This window comes from Coregonus lavaretus (assembly GCF_964263955.1).
Source record: "Coregonus lavaretus genome assembly, chromosome: 10".
NCBI lineage: Eukaryota > Metazoa > Chordata > Actinopteri > Salmoniformes > Salmonidae > Coregonus > Coregonus lavaretus.
The window spans coordinates 55,222,890-55,250,426 of NC_139997.1; the positions used below are offsets into that span (position 1 = coordinate 55,222,890).

Sequence of the window (27,537 nt, forward strand, 5' to 3'; positions counted from 1 at the left end):
TGTGGTTTCTGTTTTTTTATTATTTTGATATTAAAATCAATAATTGAATTAGACTCATGGTCACAAGCAAAACTGGGTTGTGGCTAGATTGAGTACAGCTACGGCTCAAAAGTGGCATGTTCGAGTCGCGTCGGGGACAACTGTAGCATTTTAGCTAACCCTTACCTTACCATCATTCTCCAAAACTGCTACGTAATGTCACTTCTGGCCGTAGCTGTACTCCATCTAGCCAAAACCGCAAAACTGTGGTACCAACTCCAAGCTGATACAATGCTGTGAGAAAAAGGATTTTAAAAAATAAGAAAAACAGAGGCACAATTACACAGACACATTTCCCAATCAATCACAACTGAACCGAGCCTACATCACATCTGTACATTTACAAGGCTCATTATCCATAGCAGTTCAACTAATTGTGCCTCCAAAAAACTGAAACAAAAATAAGAGAAAGAGAGAATGACAAAAGTATAAACCCAGCACAACATTTAAACACAAATATAACAACTGTCAAGATATTGTATTTGAACAGGCATTTGAACTACAAATAGACATTGCTGCTAATAGGATCAAGTTACTGTTAGTTTCAGCAAGATATACTTCTGCAGATTTTCTTATGAATATTACCAAGAGATCTATTACAGAGAACTTAGCAATGAAATACAGCCTTCCTACTTTGACAAATGTTCTACACTTGGGGAGTACACACACTAATACTACATGCTAAATTATCCATTTAAATACCATACAACATCAGAAGCATTACATCAAGGGCATGAATTGTGTAGTTTTTAGAATGGGTTTTTAATTGAACTCATTGGGAGTTGTGTGGATTTTCAAACATAATTTGTAGTTAATCTTACTAAAACCACAAATAATGTTAGTTTCATTTCCCTCTCACTCCATGCATTTGGCAAGTTTGGAAGGAAATGTATATCATTGCAGTGTGAATATGATGTGTTTATGGTGCTTGGAAAGAGGGTTATATGCGTTTTCTCAACGTCATTGGTAATTATTGAATTGGTCTGCATGTGTAACATGCAGGAGTACATACCTCAACACTTCAGTTCAGGGATGAGAGATCTCTGCCCACCACCCCTAGCGACCCTAACTGATCTCTCTGCCTTTCCTGAAGTAAAAATAATCCTATCAAAGCTACATTAAAGCACCACTCCCGAACAATCTACTTCAATCAAATTCAAACATGGTCGTCGGTGACCATTACTGAGGACAAGGCCTTATTGGCACCGACACCTCAGTGGCTAGTGCAGGTCTTAAAGCAGTCAGTCACTGTCCAAAGAAGTTATCTGGGAACTGGTAAAGAGTTGCAACGCACACAAGCAGTGTGCAAACATGGCAACAGGAGTCGAGTGGCAGCTCGAGTGAGCCCAAGCACGTCTTTGAGATTCAGCACCATGGCTGGTGAGTGGCGACTCCTATCAGCTGTTTGCATTGCTTCTTGAAAACTCACTCTCCAAATTAGTGCTCCCTTCAATCTTAGGTCATATAAAGGGAACTGTGTGGTGGCGCCACTTTGCTTTAGGTAAAGTCATTTCTTTAGGTTCAAAGTAACAATAATAAAATAAATGGTATGGCAAGTAGGTGAGGACTAAGTACAAAAGGCACCCCCAAAAAATATCTACAAATTCAAACATGTGCAACAACTTACAGATTTAGAGCATAAATACAAAAGAAATAAAAAGGTTCACAGAAATAAGGACATTAACCATACAAAGATCCTCGGACTCATGATTGCAGCACTCTTTGGATAGTCTCTCTCACCCAATGTTACACTAGGACATCTTTGAGTATGAACACATCCTTATATTGAATTGAATCCTTTGAAGGAAGAATACATTCAATTTATAAGAAACCTGTCTGAGGCAAAGCAGCAACAATTTTCATATGTACATGAGATCACCACTCTACACTGTTAAAACACCAGACAGAGTAAAATGTCAGAATTCTTAGCATAGTGGGCATAAAGATAGTAAATCTTGTATCCATACAAAACTTAAAGACTTTGAACGGTGTAGATCAAGTTTGGATTCATTTTTTTTTGTAAGGCACCTGGTTTAGCAGGCATTGTATTAAAAATAATGTTTGACATTTTGTAAAACCAAGTGCAATGTGGGTATGCTTCCGTTTGTACTATTTGTTCTCATAACAGTGGGTAAGCAATGGAAAATAGTTTGGTCTGAATATATTGATCAACATCCAAAACAAATCTCTTGGCGCTCATTCTTTTATGTTCAAATATCTTGAATATAGTCCTTGAGACTTACAAAATCCTTGGACTCAGGGTGAAGATGCACCCATTGCTAGTAAATGTTTTACAAATATAATAGATGAGTGAGATTTTCATGCACAATGTTCATTCCCTATGAATATTTGCTGCATGTATTTATCAAACAATATATTACATAAAAATGGATATACTACATTTAGAGCATAGAACCTTTGAGTATGAGGACTTCTACAAGCAACATGGGAAGTTGAGCAAGTCATGACATGAAATAATGCTTTCGAAATGCTTCTGCAATACTTAAGCATTGAAGCAATGTTAAAATACAGCCCATGAAAATTTGCTATGAAAGTATTTCAGTTTCTATAGACACTATGGGTGTAGGTGAAAAGGTATATGCATTTTACAGGTCCTTTAAAATGACAGTAAAAAAAAAGAAGAAAAACATGTCAATCTAGCAGTGTTCGACAGGACAGGCCTTTCTCCGTTACATTGCTCCTCCATTTCAGAGGAAATACCTCCACTCAATCCCCACCTGCCCATCACCACTAGGAACAACTCCATAGGGTTATGGAGATAGTACATTTCTTTGTATAACGTAAATTAAAATGCTCTGCTCAGACACGAGACAGCTGAAAACTAAAGAAACACCGTCTTACTCACACGAGTAAGACCTGCATAGTGCACCATTTAAGAACAATGTCATCACACACTACAAACCACCACATACAAAGCAAGCCAAAATCATATCAGGAATTGAAAAAAGGGGGCAAAACACACCTGCCTCCTCCTCTCTAGTCTACTGTAGCCATTTGGAATAAATCGAGTACGGTCACTTTCGCATTGTGCTCCAACTGTGTTGGCTGTCATTAGACGTCTATAGACTATAGCAGAAGGTTGACTCAAATGTGATCATTTGTTAGAAAATAAAGGTCTATGTAATGTATCATAAACTATAATATTTTTCATACAATAAACACTTATGAATTACCAACCATACATGGCCAGCAGCATGGTAAAACCCAGGTTGGATCAAAACTATAAAGCAAAATAATTTCCCTTTTGATTTTTTTTTTGGGGGGTATGTTTAAGTATGTTATGTTAGAGTATAACGAAAAGGAAATCTAGTAAAAATATTTCTACTTACAAGTCCATTGGCCTTGTCTATTCTTATCCTGTAGAGAGTATCGCACCATTTTGTTTTACATTGATTCTCCATTAACGCACACAATATTATTGAACTGCAGAAATAATCGCGACAGTTGGATTACATAAATATATTTTCCTTTGATTTAATATTTCATTACATATATTTCTGATAGAAGAATGGTAGTTACCCTGATTCGCTGCAGAAAATACCATAATGGATTCAATTATCAGACAAGAGTAGCACATAATTACACAATCTATTAGCTTAATATCTGTTTATATGTTTGATGTCAATAGAGCAGAAGGAATATTTACTGGCTTTGAATGACAACCACTTCCTTGACTGTTAAAATGCCACAGAGTCTCCTGGTTAGAATGTAAAGTTGCACAGCTTGCGCCCATCATGTTAAATGTGAAAACCTGCGCAGAAACACCCCTGATGCTGGAATCAGCTCCTCACAACACTCTTTCTAGATAGATGTTTTACTAGCGTCTTACATAACATCAATTCCCCTAGCACAACCTCACTTGCCATCAATGATCCCAATGGAGAGGCCATCGTTGATTTGAGCATATCACCAGGTTGAAGATCTTGGTTGTAGACAGTACAATATTGGCTGAGATCGGTTGCCACAGCAACACTGCTGTGCAATTGAACCCACTATTGGCCATCTTATGTGAATGGATGGGTGTTTGAAAAGGCAAAAAGTATCCGGATTAAATCTCCACCGCAAATGACTTGCCATACAGTACAGTGATATAGTTTTCCTTCTGAGGCACTCACAAAAGGACATGGGCCTTTGTGATTACCTCAGTCTCCCCCTTCCCATTAAGTTACAAGTACAAATTACTAAAAAAATTATAACAATATAACTCTGGCAAATGCCCAGAAGAAATGTGTCTACACTGTACATCAACCTGAAGAAAAACCCAAAGCAGAATTTGTTTTTCCATAGGAAATCTCTACTGAAGGCAAATTAATTCATGACATTAGACTCAGAGTCATTCAAAACATAGGGGCCTTGTAATCAAAAGGTTGATCACCCTCTTAAGACCTCCCCAACACACTGTCCTGATCAGGTTACAGAAGTCAAGCACTCACTGCAGCATTCAAACAAGGTCGGTTTAGCAGCAAATGGAAGGAAAAAATATTTACTTTTTGTTAGTTTTTTCCTTTTTTTTTAACAAAGTGCTTTCTTTTTCCATACACATAATATAGAATATACTATACAAATATAACATTTAGAAGATACATTTCAGCTTAATCTATTTACAAAATGAAACACTACAAAAACAAACCATGGACGGTATATAGAGAATCTTGACTACACTAACCAAGTAAGTAGAATAATATATCTTATTATAAACATAAAGTATCATTCTAGTTTCAGAGAAAGTATATTTTCTCCCTTTTTAATTCAATCAAAAACACATGAGTAAATCAGTCTATGGCATGCAGTGCGGGGAAACCTGCTTTGCAGAACAATAACATTGTCCCTCTACAGCAAACAAAAGGTATGTTCAGATATTGTAAGTACTGAAATAAGAAGATGCTCACTGGATAAAATAAAACATTTTCAATTAAAACATGCCTTTTTTTCAGCATAGGGACAATGTTTTACTGTTCCGCATTGAGGGTTTGCAGCTGTGCCGGTTTGATTAAATTCAGCCTTAAGTCACCATATTCTCTTGGAATTAGAAAACCGTGTCTTTCAAATTGACAAGATTGACAAGTTGCAGCAACAAAGAGATGCTTTAGCTAAGAGCATTCTCTCTCTCTAAAAGCTGCTCGTCTCATTTCGTCTGGGCTGAGATTGGAACAGGTTAAGACTACAATTGCAAGTACTCAATTGAGAATCATCATCCATACATTTTCTACCAATCTTCCTCATGACAGTGCAACAGAGCAGCTTTGTGTCAAGAACTGAGGCTGAGCGCACAAAGAAACCAGAATGATATCCATGATATTCAATCCCTTACTTTCAGAACCACTAAAAAAACTATACCCTCTTCACAGAAAACAGAGGAACCCCTCCTTATCTCATGCAGTCACCCTCCAGAAATTAATATCTTTGAATATCTCTCAAATGAAATACTTGCGCACCAACAGAAAAAGGTCAAGGCAAATAGTACAAAAATATGTTGTTTTTTTCATTCCGCCCCCCCCAAAGTTGCTCTGAATGTGAGGATAGACCTTAGAAATGTCATGCTTTTTAACGTATCAATTTGAAAAAGTGCCAATTCACAATAGATAGACATATGTGTACTGTATGCATGAATGGACAGTACTATAAATACACAACATAAATCACATAATATGTCATTGATGTATGTGTATCTGTCTCACCTACATAAACTATACAAGTGATATACCTTTTGGTTATTTGTGATTGACGTTTTGACAAACAGACAAAATAAAAGCGTATTATCCAATTGCGCTCCTTCCCTTTTCTACTTTGTGCCTAAGCACAATAGAAAGAGGTGGGAGTATTAACTTCAGGAATCTATCAAATGTATCCAAAGCAACTGAACTACTTGAGAAGCCAACGGACAGAGCAAGAGCCTTTTAGAAAATGGTAATGAATGCTTCTTTCAGTACATAATTGGACCCAAGCTAATTTCACAGTTCAATGAAAATCCCTGACCCTACCACATTTCCTACATTCAATACGGTGTCAGGTAAGCTGTGCAAAACCTTACTTTATCTGGCTAGTCACCGTTTTTGTTGCGTGTGTCATTGTCATGTGTCTTTGGTACAAAAAAACAATCAAAATATAGTGTGCAAATATTTTGAAATTCTATACGAATCTTTTTTTTTTTACCCTCCCATTCCCATCCCCTGCCCCAAAGTCCAAGTACCGATAACCAAAGTAAATGTTTGTCAGAGCCATCTTATAATACAATGCACAGACTCTGTGGCATATATCTACATGTTCCATGTTCATATGTACATTCAGAATATTTTTTAAGAGCAGAAATACATTACAAACTCACACCTTCCCTGCACCATGTTCTGCTCTCCCTCATTGTAAAATGGTCCACTATCCTTCAACCTCTGGGAGTTTTTGTAATCATCTCACTTTAAATACAAGGCACAATGAATAGTACTCTTATTCAATACAAATATGAACACCCCAAACTAAGGAATTTCTAACTTTTAGCCCTCATCCCTACTTTTGAAGAAGCCAATGGCATTTTCATTTGAAGACACTTCAACCAAAGTGTATATCGAAAGAGAAAATTGATTGTTATAATCACATCATCTAGCTTATAGTCAGACGACTTAGGATCTTAGTCATGGAATATAGTGGCCTTCTGCTCAAGTCCATTTGAAATATCTTCTCAACTGCAAAAACACAGGACAATGGAACAGAACAATCAGGCAAAAAAACCTTCCTCACTGCATTCCTGTCCTAAATGTGTATCCCCCAAACATCTACTATTTTTTTAGCATAATTCTGTCAAAGTAGACAATGTTTTTCTTAATATTAGTAGTATTTCAGGTGGTTCTGTGTTTTTGTTGCCTTATGATGTGGTTTGCAGGTTGACATGTATAGGGTTACATTTTCTCCTCCTATGTAAATACCGTGGTACTAGAATGGGAAAGCAGACAACTGGCATCAATAGGTATTAGGTGTTCCTAACAGTATACACTATGGAATACCCAGTGGCTGTTCTTCACTGGGAACACAGTTCAGTAAGGTGACATAATAACAAGGCAGCTGATTAAAGGACATGGGCTTGACAAGTGAATATTTATATTGAATATCTCCTGCCATCTCGTCGTCTCACTCTAAATAGAAGTCCATCCTGTGTTGGCGTTCCCACTCTAGTACGCAGGCATGAAACGGGTTGTTTGAACGCTACAGGAAATGGCTACAGCAAGAACTGATGATCATTCTGTTTTGCTTCACTTCTCAACATAAAACATTTCAGGAGGTATTGTTTCATATATTGGCTTTGAATTCGCAACGCTGTGGCCCGTGAAGGTCACTAGCCACATGCACAAATGGCAAGTAACAAACTACTAAGTGCAGAGATAGCTACTAGTTTCATTTCCGTACATGCGCATTGTGTGAATACATACATACATACATACATTTGAAGCATGGTATGTATGTCTTCCCACTCAGCATTGGGAATGCGTTTCCGGATGGAATGGGCATGCAGAGGGTGTGCCGTTACAGTGTGGGACGAGAATGGCGCGGATGGCTTTGAGTGTGCCATCACCAGACCTCTCTACAGGGCCTGTCTACACTCTAGATGTGGGTACGCGCAGCCCGACCAGACCTCCGGTGGGATCCCCCTTGCCAGTGTTCTCCAGGATCTGGTTCACAAAGTCAGAAGTCTCCCCGGCAACTGGTGACTTCACTGCAGAAAGAAACATTTATAGTGTGCTGGTTATTTTTTGCTGCTTTTAACAGCCATGTTAAAACTGTGTTTGAACTCAAAACTCTGTTGAAAACTGTGTTTGGGCTCAACACTCTGTTGAAAACTGTGTTTGGGCTCAAAACTCTGTTGAAAACTGTGTTTGGGCTCAAAACAGTTGAAAACTGTGTTTGGGCTCAAAACTCTGTTGTAAACTGTGTTTGGGCTCAAAACTCTCTGCAACCTTGATCACTTTCAAATGCTGACTCAAAAAGATATACTCAGTATGCTCAGGTTAGCTAAGGACAGGAGCGGGACTGTCTGTGCCTCATTTCACGGCCATCTACTGAAGATAATCTTCTGAACACTATTTCTGTTGCTACTTACAAAATATAAATCATCATCATCATCTTCTTACCAAGGGTTTCTTCGATGAGTTTGTCCAGCGTTTCAGTCATGCTTGTTCCCTTGTCATCGCAGAGGTCCTGCACTCTGTTCACTATCTCTTCCTTTATGGTGTTGATGACAAACAGAAGCCGATCTGGAACAAACAAAAAACAGCAATTATATTTTTCCTTTTAAAGAGATAGAGGTTGGCAAAAAGTCTTCCTTCCCTAAACCTCAAGGAAATATGGCAGACTACCAATCACACAATGTACAAAACTGAAATGAAGATGGAAATTGACCGTGAGAAAAGTGTATTATTCAACATAACTGGTAAACCTATAGGGTGTTCACTCACTGCTCTAGAATGTAGTGAAAAACTGGTAAACTCAAGTGGGTGCAACTAAATTAATGTCTAAACCTAATTTTCTTTAGCCTATGTAATTATGAATCACACACAATGAATCATTAGATATTTCTCTACAATATTACAACCTTAATATGCTTGTACTTAACAGTGTTGATGAAATAAGAACATTAGTTTGTTGTGACCGTTGCTAGTTTAGACCGCGCAGCTCTTTGTTGTATCTCTTCCATATTTCGGCATTGGGAGGTGGTAAGATTAGGAGGCGTTTCCGCGCTTTGGACCAATCAAAATCAACTAGAAAATAGTCAAACTAAAGAAAAACCCTGCCATGAGTAGGTGTGTCCTAAAGGACTCTCAGACCATGAGAAACAAGATTCTCTGGTCTGATGAAACCAAGATTTAACTCTTTGGCCTTAATGACAAGCGTCACGTCTGGAGGAAACCTGGCACCATCCCAACGGCGAAGCATGATGGTGGCAGCATCACTGTGGGGATGTTTTTCAGCGGCAGGGACTGGGAGACTAGTCAGGATCGAGGGACAGATGAACGCAGCAAAGTACAGAGAGATCCTTGATGAAAACCTGCTCCAGAGCGCTCAGGACCTCAGACTGGGGCGAAGGCTCACCTTCTAACAGGACAATGACCCTAAGCACACAGCCAAGACAAGGCAGGAGTGGCTTCGGGACAAGTCTCTGAATGTCCTTGAGTGGCTCAGCCAGAGCCCAGACTTAAACATGATCGAACATCTCTGGAAAGACCTGAACATAGCTGTGCAGCAACGCTCCCCATCCAACCTGACAGAGCTTGAGAGGATCTGCAGAGAAGAATGGGAGGAACTCCCCAAATACAGGTGTGCCAAGCTTGTAGCGTCATACCCAAGAAGACTCAAGGCTGTAATCGCTGCCAAAGGTGATTTAACAAAGTCCTGGGTCTGAATACTTATGTAAATGTAATTTCAGTTTTTATTTATTTTTTAAATTTGCAAACATTTCTAAAAACCTGTTTTTACTTTGTGATTATGGGGTATTGTCTGTAGATTGATGAGAAAAATAAATAATTTAATCCAAAATAATTCTGTAACGTAACAAAATGTGGAAAAAGTCAGGATGTTTGAATACTTTCCGAATGCACTCACTCAATCTATCTATAGGCTTAATTTTGTTTTGCATTTCAATTAGAAAAAGCCCATGTTATCTCATACGAACCTGCAGCCACTAGATAGCTTGTCAGTTGACATTCGAAGTTAGTGCTGTTCTGCCCACGAAGCAGTGACTGAGTTCTATGGAGCAGCGACCACTTTTTGACCATGGCTGTAATGACATTCTATTCACTCTAATTGTGCTAAATTCTCGGAGTAAATAGTCCAACTTTTGAACTATATATGGTAGAGACATCGAGTTTGGACTATTGTTTTCTGATGCAATTCTCTATTGAATGAACATATTTTTATAAACATTGAATGAAATAATCATTTTATGGATGAACACCCTAAAACATACCGTATTCTGTGCCCAGACCCCACAGCTTGACTTTATTGGCCTCATACTGAGCCTTCTTCTTCAGTCGACAGGCCCTGAACAGAGAGACAAACAAGTGGTTTAAAGGCGTAGTAGTAGTGGTGGTGCTAGTTAGTGGTAGTTAGTGGTAGTGGTGGTGCTAGTTAGTGGTAGTGGTAGTAGTGGTGGTGGTGCTAGTAGTGGTGTGTAACAAAAATGTTAACTGTAACAAAGCAGAAAGGGACGGTTCTTGAGAGTGAGCATTGAAAATTACTGCCACCCTTCATAGAGATGAGCAAAAATGACTGTACACTACTGGTCAAAAGTTTTAAAACACCTACTCATTCAAGGGTTTTTCTTTATTTTTAATCTGTTCTACATTGTAGAATAATAGTGAAGACATCAAAACTATGAAATAACACATATGGAATCATGTAGTAACCCCAAAAATATTTGAGATTCTTCAAATAGCCACCCTTTGCCTTGATGACAGCTTTGCACGCTCTTGGCATTCTCTCAACCATCTTCATGAGGTAGTCACCTGGAATGCATTTCAATTAACAGGTGTGCCTTCTTAAAATATAATTTGTGGAATTTCTTTCCTTCTTAATGCGTTTGAGCCAATAAATTGTGCTGTGACAAGGTAGAGGGGTATACAGAAGATAGCCCTATTTGGTAAAAGACCAAGTACATATTATGGCAAGAACAGCTCAAATAAGCAAAGAGAAACGACAGTCCATCATTACTTTAAGACATGAAAGTCAGTCAATATGGAACATTTCAAGAACTTTGAAAGTTTCTTCAAGTGCAGTCACAAAAACCATCAAGTGCTATGATGAAACTGGCTCTCATGAGGACCGCCACAGGAATGGAAGACCTAGAGTTACCTCTGCTGCAGAGGATAAGTTCATTAGAGTTACCAGCCTCAGAAATTGCAGCCCAAATAAATGCTTCAGAGTTCAAGTAACAGACACATCTCAACATCAACTGTTCAGAGGAGACTGTGTGAATCAGGCCTTCATGGTCAAATTGCTGCAAAGAAACCACTACTAAAGGACACCAATAAGAAGAAGAGACTTGCTTGGGCCAAGAAAAGGTGGAAATGTGTCCTTTGGTCTGGAGTCCAAATTTGAGATTTTTGGTTCCAACCGCCACGTCTTTGTGAGACGCGGTGTGGGTGAACGGATGATCTCTGCATGTGTATTTCCCACCGTGAAGCATGGAGGTGTGATGGTGTAGGGGTGCTTTGCTGATGACACTGTCTGTGATTTAATTAGAATTCAAGGCACACTTAACCAGCATAGCTACCACAGCATTCTGCAGCGATACACTGTCCCATCTTGTTTGGGCTTAGTGAGACTATCATTTGTTTTTCTACAGGACAATGACCCAAGACACCTCCAGGCTGTGTAAGGGCTATTTTACCAAGAAAGAGAGTGATGGAATGCTGCATCAGATGACCCGACCTCAACCAAATTGAGATGGTTTGGGATGAGTCGGACCGCAGAGTGAAGGAAAAGCAGCCAACAAGTGCTCAGCATGTGGGAACTCCAAGATTGTTGGAAAAGCATTCCAGGTGAAGCTGTTTGAGAGAATACCAAGAGTGTGCAAAGCTGAATTCAAGGCAAAGTGTGATTTGTTTAACACTTTTTTGGTTACTACATGATACTACATGATAAAAACACGATTTCTCAACACAGAGGTTGAAACGTTCATAACCGATGGGCACTACATCAACATATGAATGTTTTGCAATCTCGTTAGAAAATAGGTGGTCTTGGTTGCACAGTAATATCACTATTGATAATATTTGATATCACCAATGGGTTTGAAGGATTGAGAATCCACGTCCGGAACCCCTTGTTGCAGCCCTATTGCAAAATGTTGATGTTGTGGCCAATTAACCATTTATTGTGGATTTTGATGTGTGTTTGGGGTTATGGTCTTGCTGGAATATCCACTTGCGGCCAAGTCTCAGGCTAAACTTTACCCTGTACCAGGATATTTTAGCCAAAAACCTGGTTGCCTCTGCCAGGAGGCTAAAACTTGGCCGTAATCGGATCTTCCAGCAAGACAGTAACTCCAAGCATAATCAAAATCCACAAAGAAATGGTTAATAGGCCAAAGAAATCTACATTTGCAATGGCCACCTCAGTCTCCGGACTTGAACCCCATTGAAAACCTGTGGTTTCAATTGAAGAACTGGAAAGATTCTTTATGGTGGAATGGTCTAAGATCCCTCCCAATGTGTTCTCCAACTCATAAAGCATTACGCTTGAGAGGTGAGGTATTGAAAGGTATTGAAAACAGGGGTGTCAATTTTTACCCCTACATTTGAGAAAAAAATTAATAATAATCTTACTTGTTAAACAAAATCTTTCTCTAAGCAATTGTATTAGTATAAAATAATGTAACTTCCCCCCCAAAATTAACATACAATATAGCTCGGTAGTTGAATTATTCATTTTATACAGTCATTTTTGCTAATCTTTATCAAGGCTGTCAATAATTTCGGACCTCACTGTAACTACTGAGTGTTGAACATATGGAGGTTGAAAGGGGAGTATCCAGTACCTGGAGGCCAGTTTGTTCTTCTCCTTGCGGGAGCGAGGGCGGGCTGTGATGGGCAGCTCGCTGACCGGGGTCAGGTCACTGATCACCTTGTTGAGCTTCCGCAGCTCGTTACCGATCTGCAGCAGCTTCCGAGGGTTAGGGGTTAGGTCCTCCACGTCTGTCCGCCGAGACTTCTTCAGATTGTACTTCCCTGTTCACACACCCAATCACCGAGCCAGTTAACCACTGAGACATTTCCCCTTTGTCAGCAGGGACAGTCAGATGCATTTGTATCCAAATGGACTGATCCAAAACCCATAAATGTACATTATGAACTATGGAACAGCAATGTTACATTTATAACCTGTGATCTACTGTAATGAATTAACTATGAAGTATGTGGCTTCGATCAGGTACAACTGTAAATGTAAGAATTCATACTTCAATAGGTAGTTTGTGGTGTGTGCTTCTACACTGAACAAAAACATAAGCGCAACATGTAAACTGTTGGTCTGATGTTTCATGAGCTGAAATAAAATATCCCAGAAATGTTCGATACGCATGAAGCTTATTTCTCAAATTTTGTGCGCGCATTTTTTTTTTGTGAGTTCATGTCTCTCCCATAAGCTGCCTCCAACATCATTTTTAGAGAATTTGACAGTTCGTCCAACAGGCCACAACCGCAGACCACTTGTAACAACGCCAGCCCAGGATCTCCACATCCGGCTTCTTCACCTGCGGGATGGCCTGAGACCAGCCACCTTGACAGCTGATGAAACTGTGGGTTTGCACAACTGAAGAATTTCTGCACACCGTCAGAAACCGTCTCAGGGAAGCTCATCTGCGTGCTCGTTGTCCTCACCAGGGTCTTGACCTGACTGCAGTTCGGCATCGTAACCAACTTCAGTGGGCAAATGCTCACCTTCGATGGCCACTGGCACGCTGGAGAAGTGTGCTCTTCACAGATGCATCCCGGTTTCAACTGTACTGGGCAAATGGCAGACAGTGTGAATGGCATCATGTGGGAGATCGGTTTACTGATGTCAACATTGTGAACAGAGTGCCCTATGGTGGCGGTGGGGTTATGGTATGGGCAGGCATCAGCTATGGACAACGAACACAATTGCATTTTATCGATTGCAATTTGAATGCACAGAGATACCGTGACAAGATCCTGAGGTCCATTGTTGTGCCATTCATCACCTAATGTTTCAGCATCATAATCCATGGCCCCATGTCGCAAGAATCTGTACACTATTCCTGGAAGCTGAAAATGTCCCAGTTCTTCCATGGCCTGCATACACACCAGACATGTCACCCATTGAGTATGTTTGGGATGCTCTGGATCGATGTGTACGACAGCGTGTTCCAGTTCCTGACAATATCCAGCCACTTCGCACAGCCATTGAAGAGGAGTGGGACAACATTCAACAGCCTGATCAACACCTTGATCAACTCTATACGAAGGAGATGTGTCGCTTTCCATGAGGCAAATGGTGGTCACACCAGATACTGAATTGTTTTCTGATCCACACCTACCTTTTTATTTTATTTTTTTTAGCTAAATTACTCAAATGTAAATATCTGTGACCAACAGCTGCATATCTGTATTCCCAGTAATGAGAAATCCACAGATTAGGGCCTAATGAATTTATTTCAATGGACTGCTTTCCTTATATGAACTGTAACTAAGTAAAATCTTTGAAATTGTTGCGTTAATATTTTTGTTCAGTATACATGTGACCACTGACCAGTATGAGTGTGTGTCTTTATGAGAGAGATAAAGTGTGTGTCTCACCGTGGTGTGGGCCGTTCCTCTGGTACAGGTTGCTGGGCAGGGTCTGTCGGTCCCACTCGGAGGGCTTGAGCATGCGTTCCTGCTTGGAGGAGGTGAGCTGCTCGCTGTACTCCCAGAAGTAGCGGCGTTTGCCCCTCTTCCTGGAGATCCCTGCGGTCAGCCCCTTCACGTCCTCCACCGCGTCATTGTCACATCCTGAACACATCAGACAGGGACAGGGATGAGGGAGAGACAGAAGAGAGGGAACAACACAATAAAATGGAGAGAAAGAGGATCAGAAATAAAAGATTACAAAGGGAGATAAGGGTGAGGGTGAAGTGGGCACCTTCAGCGACTTACTTAACTTCACATGAAAAACGAAATGGTTACTATAATTCAAGGTGCATGGACTTTGGCCTTGGGGCCAATGTGGGTGTCAAAAAATATAAATGACTACCTGATATATGGCTCCCTGGCTCAGAGAAGGTGTCACTCATGTCGTCATCTTTATCCCCCTCATAATCATCATCCTCCTCATCATCATCATCGTTCTCAGAGAACTCATGCTCGCTGCCGAAACCCTCATCATGATCTTCATCCAGCTCTACCCCCTCAGCATCTTCTTCATCCTCCATCTCTCCCACCTCCTCTTCTTCTTCCTCCTCTTCCTCCTCTTCCTCCTCCTCCTCTTCCTCCATCTCAGTGAGGGTTTTCCCAGCCAGCCTGGCTCGGGTTAGGAACAGGGAGTAGTTGTGCTCCTCTTCCTTCTTCTTGTCAGAGACTGGGTCAGGTCCCAGGGCACTCCCACTGGCAGTCAGCAGGGTCTCGCTGGCCTTGGCCCCAGCCACAGGGTAGTGGAGGATGGGGGGCACAGCTCCAGACGTGCCCACTGAGGCAGGGGGCATCTCCCGGCGAGGCAGCTCTACTCTCTTCTCATAGGCCAGGGTGCTGGCAGAGGCAGAGGCTGCAGTAGCAGGAGCAGCCACAGGGGCAGCACAACCAGACGTGGTGGCCACATCAGGGGGCTTGCTGCGGTACAGGGAGTTGTCTTCAGCCTCAATCTGATGGGTGGCCATGGGCATGTCAACTAGGGGCCGGCGAGGCATGCTGACGCGAACCTTGGCCTTGCGCACGTAGTCGTTGCAGTGGTGGCCCAGAGCAGCCATCTTGCTGGGCCCCTGGGCCTTGGACATAGTCTCTGTGCTGGAGGGGACAGGCCAAGTGGCGCTCTGGGAACCCTCTGCAAAGTCGCCCAGGGGGTCCCTGACCAGGTTGGAGCAGGAGGCGGAGAACGAGGGGCCTGGGCAGGCTGCCGTCTTCTTGCCCAGGGAGAGTGGGGGGAGGGAGGTGTGCTGCTTCTGGCCACCCATCAGCAGATCAGGGTGGTAAAGCGTGTCACTCGCAGGTGGTTGCGAGTCCTCGCTGTTAAGCTGGGCCAGGGTGGGGGTCCGGCCAATCACCTCCTCATCCTGGTAGGGGCTAGAGAAGTCATCCAGACCTACCTCCTTGGTGCCCCAGATGTCACAGCTGGTAAAGCGGGTGTACTTGGTCAGGTCCTCCCAGTACGTATCCCACTGCTCAAAGTTAGAGCTGTAGTCCGGGTCGCTGTCCACCAGCTCCAAGAGGTACTCGCCACACTCCATCATCTCCTTGCAGTCCCCCACTGTGAAGTGATCACCTTTAGGGCTTTGGCGATTAGTCATATCTCTGTCCTGGAGAGGAAAGGGGAGTATAGAGATTTAAAAAGTACATTCCATTTATATTATTGCCCTATCCTTTGATAGATTTGTTTAAGGCTAAGTATGCAACCATCTTCACTCAACAATATTTTGTGTGTAAATAAAGACTTTATAATTGTATTGCCATAGCGGGATGTGTTCTCTGCTAGGCCACCTGTCTATCCTGATTCTCTGTGAGCTCTGTAAACTGTGATCCTGCCTGGAGACCGCTTTGCATGGAGAACACTTACCAGTTCGTACATGAAGTCTGGGTCTGTGTTACTCGCCAACAGGTCCGTGCTGGTTAGTGCCTGGTCAGCAAAAGTATAATTTTGAAAGAAATCCCCAAAGGGAAGATCCATTCCACTGATGCTGGGCTAAGGAGAAATAAACATTCCAAACTACTGAAACTGTCTCAACCTGTTGCAATTCCATTTCAGAGTGAACAGAGATTATTAGGTGTGGTTTAAAGAGGCAATCTGATTTTAGGCTTTACAAACAATGGAGTAACACAAGCTTATATTTTAGGTACTGATGGGGTATGACAGTCGGCATTTATAATTTCTATTCTTCAATAATCAGTGGGTATATATAATTTATATTGCCCCTTTAAACATTTAGTTAAGCATGAACAGTAACTATGAACATACAACATTTGTGGTGTTGTGTGAGCCATGATGAATGTGGGAATGTTCCCATGGACGTTCCCATGACCAACGTGGGAACTCGCCGTAGGCTGTCAGTCCACTGACAGCTACACTACCGGTCAAAAGTTTTAGAACACCTACTCATTCAAGGGTTGTAGAATAATAGACATCAGAACTATGAAATAACACATGTGGAATCATGTAGTAACCAAAAAAAGTGTTAAACAAATCAAAATATATGTTGATACTTGAGATTCTTCAAATAGCCAGCCTTTGCCTTGATGACAGCTTTGCACACGCTTGGCATTCTCTCAACCAGCTTCATGAGGTAGTCACCTGGAATGCATTTCAATTAACAGGTGTGCCTTCTTAAATGTTAATTTATGCATTTGAGCCAATCAGTTGTGTTGTGACAAGGTTGTGGGTTCGATTCCCACGGGGGGCCAGTATGAAAAATGTATGCACTCACTAACTAAGTCGCTCTGGATAAGAGCATCTGCTAAATGACTAAAATGTAAATGTAAAATGTAGGGGGGTATACAGAAGATAGCCCTATTTGGTAAAATACCAAGTCCATATTATGGCAAGAACAGCTCAAATAAGCAAAGAGAAACGACAGTCCATCATTACTTTAAGACATGAAGGTCAGTCAATACGGAACATTTCAAGAACTTTGAACGTTTCTTCAAGTGCAGTCGCAAAAACCATCAAGCGCTATGATGAAACTGGCTCTCATGAGGACCGCCACAGGAACGGAAGACCTAGAGTTACCTCTGTTGCAGAGGATAAGTTCATTAGAGTTACCAGCCTCAGAAATTACAGCCCAAATAAATGCTTCAAAGTTCAAGTCCCAGACACATCTCAACATCAACTGTTCAGAGGAGACTGTGTGAATCAGGCCTTCATGGTCAAATTGCTGCAAAGAAACCACTATTAAAGGACACCAATAATAAGAAGAGACCTGCTTGGGCCAAGAAACACAAGCAATGGACCATTGGAAATGTGTCCTTTGGTCTGGAGTCCAAATTTGAGATTTTTGGTTCCAACCGCCATGTCTTTGGGAGACGCGGTGTGGGTGAACGGATGATCTCTGCATGTGTATTTCCCACGTAAAGCATGGAGGAGGTGGTGTTATGGTGCTTTGCTGGTGACACTGTCTGTGATTTATTTAGAATTCAAGGCACACTTAACCAGCATGGCTACCACAGCATTCTGCAGCGATACTCCATCCCATCTGGTTTGGGCTTAGTGGGACTATCATTTGCTTTTCAACAGGACAATGACCAAACACACCTCCAGGCTGTGTAAGGGCTATTTTACCAAGAAGGAGAGTGATGGAGTGCTGCATCAGATGACCTGGCCTCCACAATCCCCCGACCTCAACCATCGGACCGCACAGAGAAGGAAAAGCAGCCAACAAGTGCTCTGCATATGTGGGCACTCCTTCAAGACTGTTGGAAAAGCATTCCAGGTGAAGATGGTTGAGAGAATGCCAAGAGTGTGCAAAGCTGTCATCAAGGCAAAGGGTGGTTATTTGAAGAATCTCAAATAGAAAATATATTTTGATTTGTTTAACACTTTTTTGGTTACTACATGACTCCATACGTGTTATTTCATAGTTTTTTTTTACAATGTAGAAAATAGTAAAAATAAAGAAAAACCCTTGAATGAGTAGGTGATCTAAAACTCTTGACCGGTAGCGTATATCATCCACAGTGTAATTGCAACTAGCCTGAGTTCTGTCCGTTTTAAGCTACAGACTAAGGAAAACAATGTGTGAACATTTGAGATACATTGTTATGGATAATGGTAATTAACTGTCCAGCAACCTTGTTGTTTTTGCTTCAGAAGTTGCTTGTGCTGAAAGATGGTCAATTGTAAGATTATGGCGAGACAAGTGACTAAAGTTGAACCACTTCTAAAGAACCCTCCCTTCCATTACCTGAGGCATCGCCGAGCACCGATCTCTGTTCCTTATTGTGAATTATTCTTCCACCTCGTGTCCCAGTCGTCTTTGGATGATGTCAACCACCAGTAGAAAATAGATGAGTTAAGTAACAAAGAGTCTTCTTCTTTATTGTGTAAAACTCAGTGACTCATCAGTAAGTCTCGCCTTCTTCTCTTCTGATCCCTGGTGTCTGGAGATAGATGAGAGAACACAGGGGGAATGGAAGTGTTAAATTGGTAAGATTTTACATATGTTTGCACATTTTGCTACTTCACCTTCATACTAGGTAGACTTGACAGCATATGGCACGCCTACAATCTGATACGCCTCTAATACAGAATACTGTCACTTCGCCTACATGCTGAGATTCTGTGCAGATTGTCAAACACTGCTTCTGAAAGTGCCTGTCAAGACCGGCTGTTCATTTAAAATCAGAACACAGCCTAATTCTATCAACTCTAGTGTTGGAGAGCTTAATTCACGACTGCGTTGGTGACGCTCAGTGCAAACTGGGGGGCCTTCCATGTTTGTTCCTGTAAAAGAGACCTAGTCGAAGCAGAGTGAAGTTGCAGCATTTCAGATCCAGAAAATGCATGCAGCTAATTAGTTTGATGCGAGACAGAATGAGCGTTGAACGAACACTGGGTCTAGGCTATTTTTAAACGACTCTAGCTAGCTACCTTTTCCCACTGCCTACTAAGAGTCAAAAACAGAGGGAGCAGAGTCGCTGGGCGCCGTTTGCAAAACAAATCATGAGAAATATGCTGGGGAGCGCGGGCACTGTGCTGGCCAGCTGCGACACCAAGGAAAACAATCCAGCTCCTCAAAAAAAAAAATAACCACAAAACCACAATTTAGGCAACAGAACAGGAGATTGAATGAATCTGCTGTAACCAAGAAGCGTGATCTTGACATCTAGCCACTCAGCTAGCAAGTTAGCAAACCAAATGCATAGCTGAAGCTATGAGCTGGATATAATTTATTTGACATATCTTAGATTTCTTATAGTTCTAAGCAGTGGCGTAGCACACAGGTGCCCCAACCCATAAAATACCCTGGAATAAACGGTATAACGCCCAAGCCTAGCGAATGACGTCATTTCCTCCTGGTGTGCTTATCACCTCAGTCTGCTGTTGCACACAGCAGCTTTTGCATACAGCTCAGCCCGCAGAAGAAGAAAAAATAATAAAAAAATACTCTCCCTCTCCCCCCTCCCTCTCTCCAAGCCAGCTAGCACACTTTAGGAGCGAACAGTCGTGACATGCCATGCAAAGGAAAACTTGTGTGCTATCTGTATGAGTGCAGTCCTGGTCGTGTGAAAATCCACCCACCTGTTAGAGCAACTCAGACAGCGATTGTGTTTTGGGAGGCACTGTGATTGTGTTTTGGGAAGGCACTGTGGGGAAGCCCTTGCTGCAATGTGCTGATGCCATGCAAAACTGCCTGCCTGGCTACTGCACTGCCATTTTAATATCTTTGTCCTCTCTACACAGAGACATCCCCCTGGAAATGAAAGACACTGCATGATGTATTGCCTTCTGCAACCGTTTCTAACATGGCTCTCTCTTATGTTTATGATTGACCACTCACTTCCTAGTCAGATTTCTGATGATCGGTTTCTGTTGACGGCTGAATAAGGAACTGAAAGGAAGGCGAAAGGGCAGAAATAATAGAAGAATTCAGACAAACAACTATGTGCCACACACCCTGTATAGACAGCATTGTATTCCACCTAGAATAGGGTAGGCTACATGTTTTAGCCTTTTTGGCGCATGAATTAACATTTTGAAACTGGATAGCACCAGAGACTAAAGCACAATGTGTTCTTCAGTATGCTATGCACACAGGCGGACAGGTTAAGTCAGTTTACTATGGGCACTAAACAGATATGGGTCACAATGGATGTCACCAGCTGTTCCTGATGAACACAACTTCACTCTGCATTGGCTGGCTTCAAAGGTCTCTCAACACAATTGGAAAGGCATTAGGAAACATGAGCCCACCTTTACAATCTGATTGTGTGGGATAAAAGAGACAGCCACACTCCTGTACCAACTACAAGGTGGGAGGACATCACTCACAAGCACATAAAAAACATTTGAACCAGCCTGCCAGCAAATGGAAAATTTAAGAGGACGACATAATGATATAATTCACCCTGAACACCAACATCAGTGTTTCCCCTATATTCATTTAGCAACAGCAGGCAAAAAATAAAAATAAAAACTGTTTTCAATGTACACTTAAATGACTAAAACCAGATAAAAAGTATGTAGAAAAGATAATGGAGCTATATCTTTTTAAATAAGATCATATTTGTGAACTACACTGAACAAAAATATAAACGCAACATGTAAAGTGTTGGTCCCATGTTTCACAAGCTGAAATAAAAGATCCCAGACATTTTCCATACGCACAATAAGCGTATTTCTCAAAAATGTTGAGCACACATTTTTTTTACATCCCTGTTTGTGAGCATTTCTCCTTTGCCAAGATAATCCATCCACCTGACAGGTGTGGCATGTCAAGAAACGGATTAAACAGCATGATCATTACACAGGTGCACCCTGTGCTGGGGAAAATTAAAGGCCACTCTAAAATGTAAAGTTGTCACACAACACAATACCACAGATGCCTCAAGTTGAGGGAGCGTGCGTTTGGCTTGCTGACTGCAAGAACGTCCACCAGAGCTATTGCCATTGAACTGAATGTTCATTTCTCTACCATAAGCCACCTCCAAAGTCATTTTAGATAATTTAGCAGTATGTCCAACCGGTCTCGCAACCGCAGACCACGTGTATGGTGTCGTGTTGGCGAGCGGTTTGCTGATGTCAACGTTGTGAAAAGAGTGCCCCATGGTGGCGGTGGGGTTAAGGTATTGGAAGGCATAAGCTACGGACAACAAACATAATTGCATTTTATCTATGGCAATTTGAATGCACAGAGAAATTGTGATGAGATCATGAGGCCCATAGTCGTGCCAATCATCCGCCGCCATCACCTCATGTTTCAGCATGATAATACACTGCCCCATGTCGCAAGGACCTGTACACAATTCCTGGAAGCTGAAAAAGTCCCAGTTCTTCTATGGCCTGCATACTCACCAGACATGTCACCCATTGAGCATGTTTGGGATGCTCTGGATCGACCGCGTGTTCCAGTTCCCGCCAATGTCTGTAGCTTAATTTTCTAATACTAAGGAAGTCTCGAGATTTTGCTCGCCTGAGGTAGAGTATCTCATGATAAGCTGTAGACCACACTATATACCAAGAGACTTTTCATCTATATTTTTCGTAGCTGTCTATCTACCACCACAAACCGATGCTGGCATTAAGATTGCACTCAATGAGCTGTATAAGGCCATAAGTAAACAGGAAAATGCTCATCCAGAGGCAGCGCTCCTAGTGGCTGGGGACTTTAATGCAGGGAAACTTAATTCCGTTCTACGTACTTTCTACCAGCATGTTAAATGTGCAACCAGAGGGGGAAAAAAACTCTAGACCACCTTTACTCCACACACAGAGACGCATACAAAGCTCTCGCTCGCCCTCCATTTGGCAAATCTGACCATAACTCTATCCTCCTGATTCCTGCTTATAAGCAAAAACTAAAGCAGGAAGGACCAGTGACTCGGTTAATAGAAACGTGGTCAGATGATGCAGATGCTAAGCTACAGGACTGTTTTGCTAGCACAGACTGGAATATGTTCCGGGATTCTTCAGATAGCATTGAGGAGTACACCACATCAGTCACTGGCTTCATCAATAAGAGCATCGATGACGTCGTCCCCACAGTGACCGTACGTACATACCCCAACCAGAAGCCATGGATTACAGGCAACATCCGAACTGAGCTAAAGGGTAGAGCTGCCGCTTTCAAGGAGCGGGACTCTAACCCGGACGCTTATAAGAACTTCCGCTATGCCCTCCGACGAACCATCAAACAGGCAAAGAGTCAATACCGGACTAAGATTGAATCGTACTACACCGGCTCTGACACTCGTCGGATGTGGCAGGGCATGAAAACTATTACAGACTACAAAAAGGAAGTACAGCCGCGAGCTGCCCAGTGACACAAGCCTACCAGACGAGCTAAATCACTTCTATGCTTGCTTCAAGGCAAGCAACACTGAAGCATGCATGAGAGCACCAGCTGTTCCGGATTACTATGTGATCACGCTCTCCGTAGCCGATGTGAGTAAGACTTTTAAGCAGGTCAACATTCACAAGGCCGCAGGGCCAGACGGATTACCAGGACGTGTACTCCGAGCAGGTGCTGACCAACTGGTAAGTGTCTTCACTGACATTTTCAACATGTCCCTGACTGAGTCTGTAATACCAACATGTTTCAAGCAGACCACCATAGTCCCTGTGCCCAATGACACTAAGATAACCTGCCTAAATGACTACCGATCCGTAGCACTCACATCTGTAGCCATGAAGTGCTTTGAAAGGCTGGTCATGGCTCACATCAACACCATTATCCCAGAAACCCTAGACCCACTTTAATTTGCATACCTCCCCAACAGATCCACAGATGATGCAATCTCTATTGCACTCCACACTGCCCTTTCTCACCTGGACAAGAGGAACACCTACGTGAGAATGCTGTTCATTGACTACAGCTCAGCGTTCAAAACCATAGTGCCCTCAAAGCTCATCACTAAGCTAAGGATCTTGGGACTAAACACCTCCCTCTGCAACTGGATCCTGGACTTCTTGACGGGCCGCCCCCAGGTGATAAGGGTAGGTAACAACACATCTGCCACGCTGATCCTCAACACGGGGGCCCCTCAGGGGTGCGTGCTCAGTCCCCTCCTATACTCCCTGTTCACCCATGACTGCATGGCCAGGCACGACTCCAACACCATCATTAGGTTTGCTGACGACACAACAGTGGTAGGCCTGATCACCGACAACGATGAGACAGCCTATAGGGAGGAGGTCCGAGACCTGGCCGTGTGGTGCCAGGATAACAACCTCTTCCTCAACGTGACCAAGACAAAGGAGATGATTGTGGACTACAGGAAAAAAAAGAGGACTGCGCACGCCCCCATTCTCATCGACAGGGCTGTAGTGGAACAGGTTGAGAGCTTCAAGTTCCTTGGTGTCCACATCACCAACAAACTATCATGGTCCAAACCCACTAAGACAGTCGTGAAGAGGGCACGACAAAGCCTATTCCCCCTCAGGAGACTGAAAAGATTTGGCATGGGTCCTCAGATCCTCAAAAAGTTATACAGCTGCACCATCGAGAGCATCCTGACTGGTTGCATCACCGCCTGGTATGGCAACTGCTCGGCCTCTGACCGCAAGGCACTACAGAGGGTAGTGCGTATGGCCCAGTACATCACTGGGGCGAAGCTTCCTGCCATCCAGGACCTCTATACCAGGCGGTGTCAGAGGAAGGCCCTCAAAATTGTCAAAGACTCCAGCCACCCTAGGTACCGGAGCGCCAAGTCTAGGTCCAAAAGTCTTCTCAACACCTCCTACCCCCAAGCCATAAGACTCCTGAACAGCTAATCATTGCTACCTGGACTATTTGCACTGCCACCCCCACCCCCACCCGCCTCTTTTACGCTGCTGCTACTCTGTCTATTATTAATGCATAGTCACTTTAACTCTACCCACATGTACATATTACCTCAATTACCTTGACTAGCCGGTGCCCCTGCACATTGACTCTGCACCGGTACCCCCCTGTATATAGCCTCCCTACTGTTATTTTATTTTACTGCTGCTCTTTAGTTATTTGCTTTTATTTTTTTTACTTAACACTTTTGTCTTTTTTTAATGCATTGTTGGTTAAGGGCTTCTAAGTAAGCATTTCACTGTAATGTCTACATCTGTTGTATTTGGCGCATGTGGCAAATAAAATTTGATTTGAACTTCGCACAGCCATTGAAGAGGAATGGGACAACATTCCACAGGCCACAATCAACAGCCTGATCAACTCTATGTGAAGGAGATGTGTCGCACTGCACGCACGCAAACACATTCTCTCAGCCCCAAGGTAAAATGTGTAGAATTAAAGGAAATTAGCTTTAAACCAGCAACATTTTGTTCAAGAAGAGGGCCTCTAAAAAAATGTGTGAGGCCCGCCACAGGATGAATCTTACTGTAAAGCAGACAGGCTGTTCTCATCTCTGTGGCCTCAACGTGAAACCTGGTCATACTCTGTGGCTTTGCTTGTCAACAGGAAGAACTGATCATATAGGCATATTGAAATATGCTTTAAAAAAGGCTAGGATAGGAGTATTGTAGAACCACAGGGTCCTCTCCTGTGCCCCTTTGCCGTGCACTAAAAATCTATCACTAGCACTGCTACATATGTCCAACTTCCATATTATTCTGCGAATATTGAAGGTAATATTAAAAGGTCCGCAAAGAGCCAAGACAGAAATGGTTGTGGTATTCTCAGCATGCATCGCATTCTGCATCAAATTTGTAAGGCTGGCCACCCCTAAGTTTACGGCGGCAAATCGATCACATACGCAAAAATATACCGCAGACATTTATGGAGGACTAAAAGTGCCACAATTAAATAAATAAATACACCATTAAATAATTACTTAAATGTGTCATTAATTAATTAAAATTAGAATTAAATACATAAATGTGTTATTAAATGTGTCATTAATTAATTCAAATACCGATTCATTTTATGTAAAATACATATATAATAATTTCACTATTTACATTTACATTTCATGGTCCTGCGTTGGAGTGCTTCCTGAATTACTTAAAACTGTCAAACTGACCCATCAAAAGTTGGTAGGCGGAACCTAACGCCTGATTGGTTACCCTCTGCATCAAGCCAAGACAAATCAATTCCGGATAATGTCAGCAGGTCCTGCTTCTACATCCTCTGCTAAGTTTAAAATGTCTCTAACCAACTCCCTGGAAAGTTCACGGAGATCCTCCATTGTCTCTATCCAGGTTGGCCTACTCTACTTCAGACCAAAGCAATGGATCAGACTAGATTCGCGTTAGCCCCGCCCACTGACTTTGATGGGTCAGTTTGACAGTTTTAAGTAATTCATGAATCACTGCAATGCAGGATCATGAAATGTAAATGTAAATAGTGAAATAATTATATATGTATTTTACATAAAATGAATCGGTATTTGAATTAATTAATGATACATTTAATTACACATTTATGTATTTAATTCTAATTTTAATTAATTAATGACACATTTAAGTAATTATTTAATGGTGTATTTATTTATTTAATTGTGGCACTTTTAGTCCTCCATAGACATTGGCTAAAAGTCTTCAGATCTATCACCTATAAACTAGGTTTAGGCCTTACATGCGATGAGGACCTAGCTACACAACATAATTAACGCCTCGGCAAAATCTGACTTTCGGAGAGGCATATGGCCAAATGCATATATTAATATACAGGATTGTAGAGAAATAAACCGAACTACAATAACTAAATCAACTGAATTAATATAGTTTTTTAGTCTGACCCACTAACACTTCGCAACACTCTGAACTCAATATGGACCCCCGACACAAACAAATGCAACGTCAAACTAACGTACTACGACCCTGGGCCACCGCCCACGCAATCCTACAGTCCTATTGGTCAAAACGCAGTCATAGCCCGCCTTAAAATATGCGCAAATGGTCGACATTGCTGTCAATCGTAGGAGATCCTTCAGAGAAAAACACAGCCCATCTCAATGTAACTAGGTTGAAACGGAAAACAACAAACAATTTAAAGGCTTGTTTTTGTGGCCTAAATAGCTAATTAAATACATGCAAAATGACCCCATGACACGCAGAATTCGCATAGGAGATAATTTTACTGACGTCTATGTTATCCTCTTATCATAATCTTACAGAAAACACGTATGTCTAGCTTTGTCATATAGTCAATATTATAAACACAAGACATGGAGATCTCCGTGACTGAACAAAAGTAGCTAGCTAAGCATTGACGACCGTCCAGACTAGTTGACGGGCTTCAATCACCGAAATGCAAACCTATCAACAAACTCGGTCAAATGTTGTATTTATTCTCTGCTCAGTTTACCTAGAATGTTCTCGATCTCTCCCTAGCAGCATACTGGTTGGGAAGGGGGAGGCGGGGCGTGTACCCTGAGAGGATTTTGATGTGTGTTGATTTTAGTTGACCAATACATGTATTAATTGGGGAATGCATGATTCGCAGCACCTTGCTTCATCATCGTCATAATTAATCAAGTTTATACTTTTATTCTTGTAAACACAAAAAAAATATTTTCTAAAACACAAAAAAAGAAAGCTCTTGTAACGAGCTACAGTGTTCCTGCACATACAGTACCTATGCGTGATTATTATTATCTTTTTTTCAAATAGGTAAACTGTTTCAGTTCACTAGGATTTCACACGAAACAAGCTAAATCTTGTTCCCTACCAACTACAGTATGGCCTCCGTCCCGCCCCTCTCACAGCAGCAGATACAACTAGCTAACGTTAGCTTACCAAGAGGTGACAAGCATCCAGCGAAAAAACATTATCCACAAAGTTTTCTAATGGTTTTAAAAACGTTCAACTCACCGTTAGAAACCCCATGTGAAAGTTTTGTGTCGTGTTTCGCTTCGTGTTTATTCCTATCTGAGCAATAATAAAGCCATTTCAATGGAGTCCACGCTGCCTTCCTCTTGCATTTGTTTTGTTTATCTTCTTCCTGACGGGTTCCTGGAACGCGCGTGACTTACTAGTCATGCGGTCCTTCACGGACCAATTGCAGCAAAGCTTTAGGATTGACCCACAACATTGCACCTACATTACAGTAGGCTCATGCACACCATGCATAGCATTGCACACGCTTCAGATGCTTTAATACAGTTATCCAGACATTTGTATTATATTTTTCCAAAAGCACTAGGTTAC

The 27,537-nt window shown here is 42.0% G+C and overlaps 1 protein-coding gene across 8 annotated transcripts; it reads right to left on the bottom strand.

Moving 5' to 3' along the window:
- LOC311136717 (CREB3 regulatory factor-like) lies at positions 1–27,333 on the bottom strand. 8 transcript variants are annotated; one of them, XM_084170970.1, is made up of 11 exons: positions 27,202–27,307; positions 20,240–20,290; positions 19,981–20,152; positions 18,644–18,839; positions 16,306–16,431; positions 14,794–16,048; positions 14,358–14,552; positions 12,581–12,770; positions 10,010–10,083; positions 8,178–8,300; positions 1–7,762 (listed from the first exon to the last, which is right to left on the bottom strand). In XM_084170970.1, the coding sequence occupies exons 4-11, from the start codon at positions 18,650–18,652 to the stop codon at positions 7,644–7,646; spliced, it is 2,091 nt and encodes a 696-aa protein (XP_084027096.1). In that variant the 5' UTR covers positions 18,653–18,839; positions 19,981–20,152; positions 20,240–20,290; positions 27,202–27,307; the 3' UTR covers positions 1–7,643. The 8 variants fall into 8 exon arrangements, with proteins under 8 accessions (XP_084027096.1, XP_084027095.1, XP_084027097.1 ...); XM_084170969.1 differs by lacking the exon at positions 27,202–27,307 and adding an exon at positions 21,754–23,811; XM_084170971.1 differs by lacking the exon at positions 19,981–20,152 and having other exon boundaries at positions 27,202–27,333.
- Positions 27,334–27,537: the final 204 nt, after the last annotated feature.

Coding starts and splice junctions, on each gene's coding strand:
- LOC311136717 (XM_084170968.1), bottom strand. Junction 14,553..14,793: donor GCCAGGGAGCCATATATCAG/GTAGTCATTTAT, acceptor TGATGTGTTCAG/GATGTGACAATGACGCGGTG. Junction 7,763..8,177: donor ACTCATCGAAGAAACCCTTG/GTAAGAAGATGA, acceptor TTCTTTCTGCAG/TGAAGTCACCAGTTGCCGGG.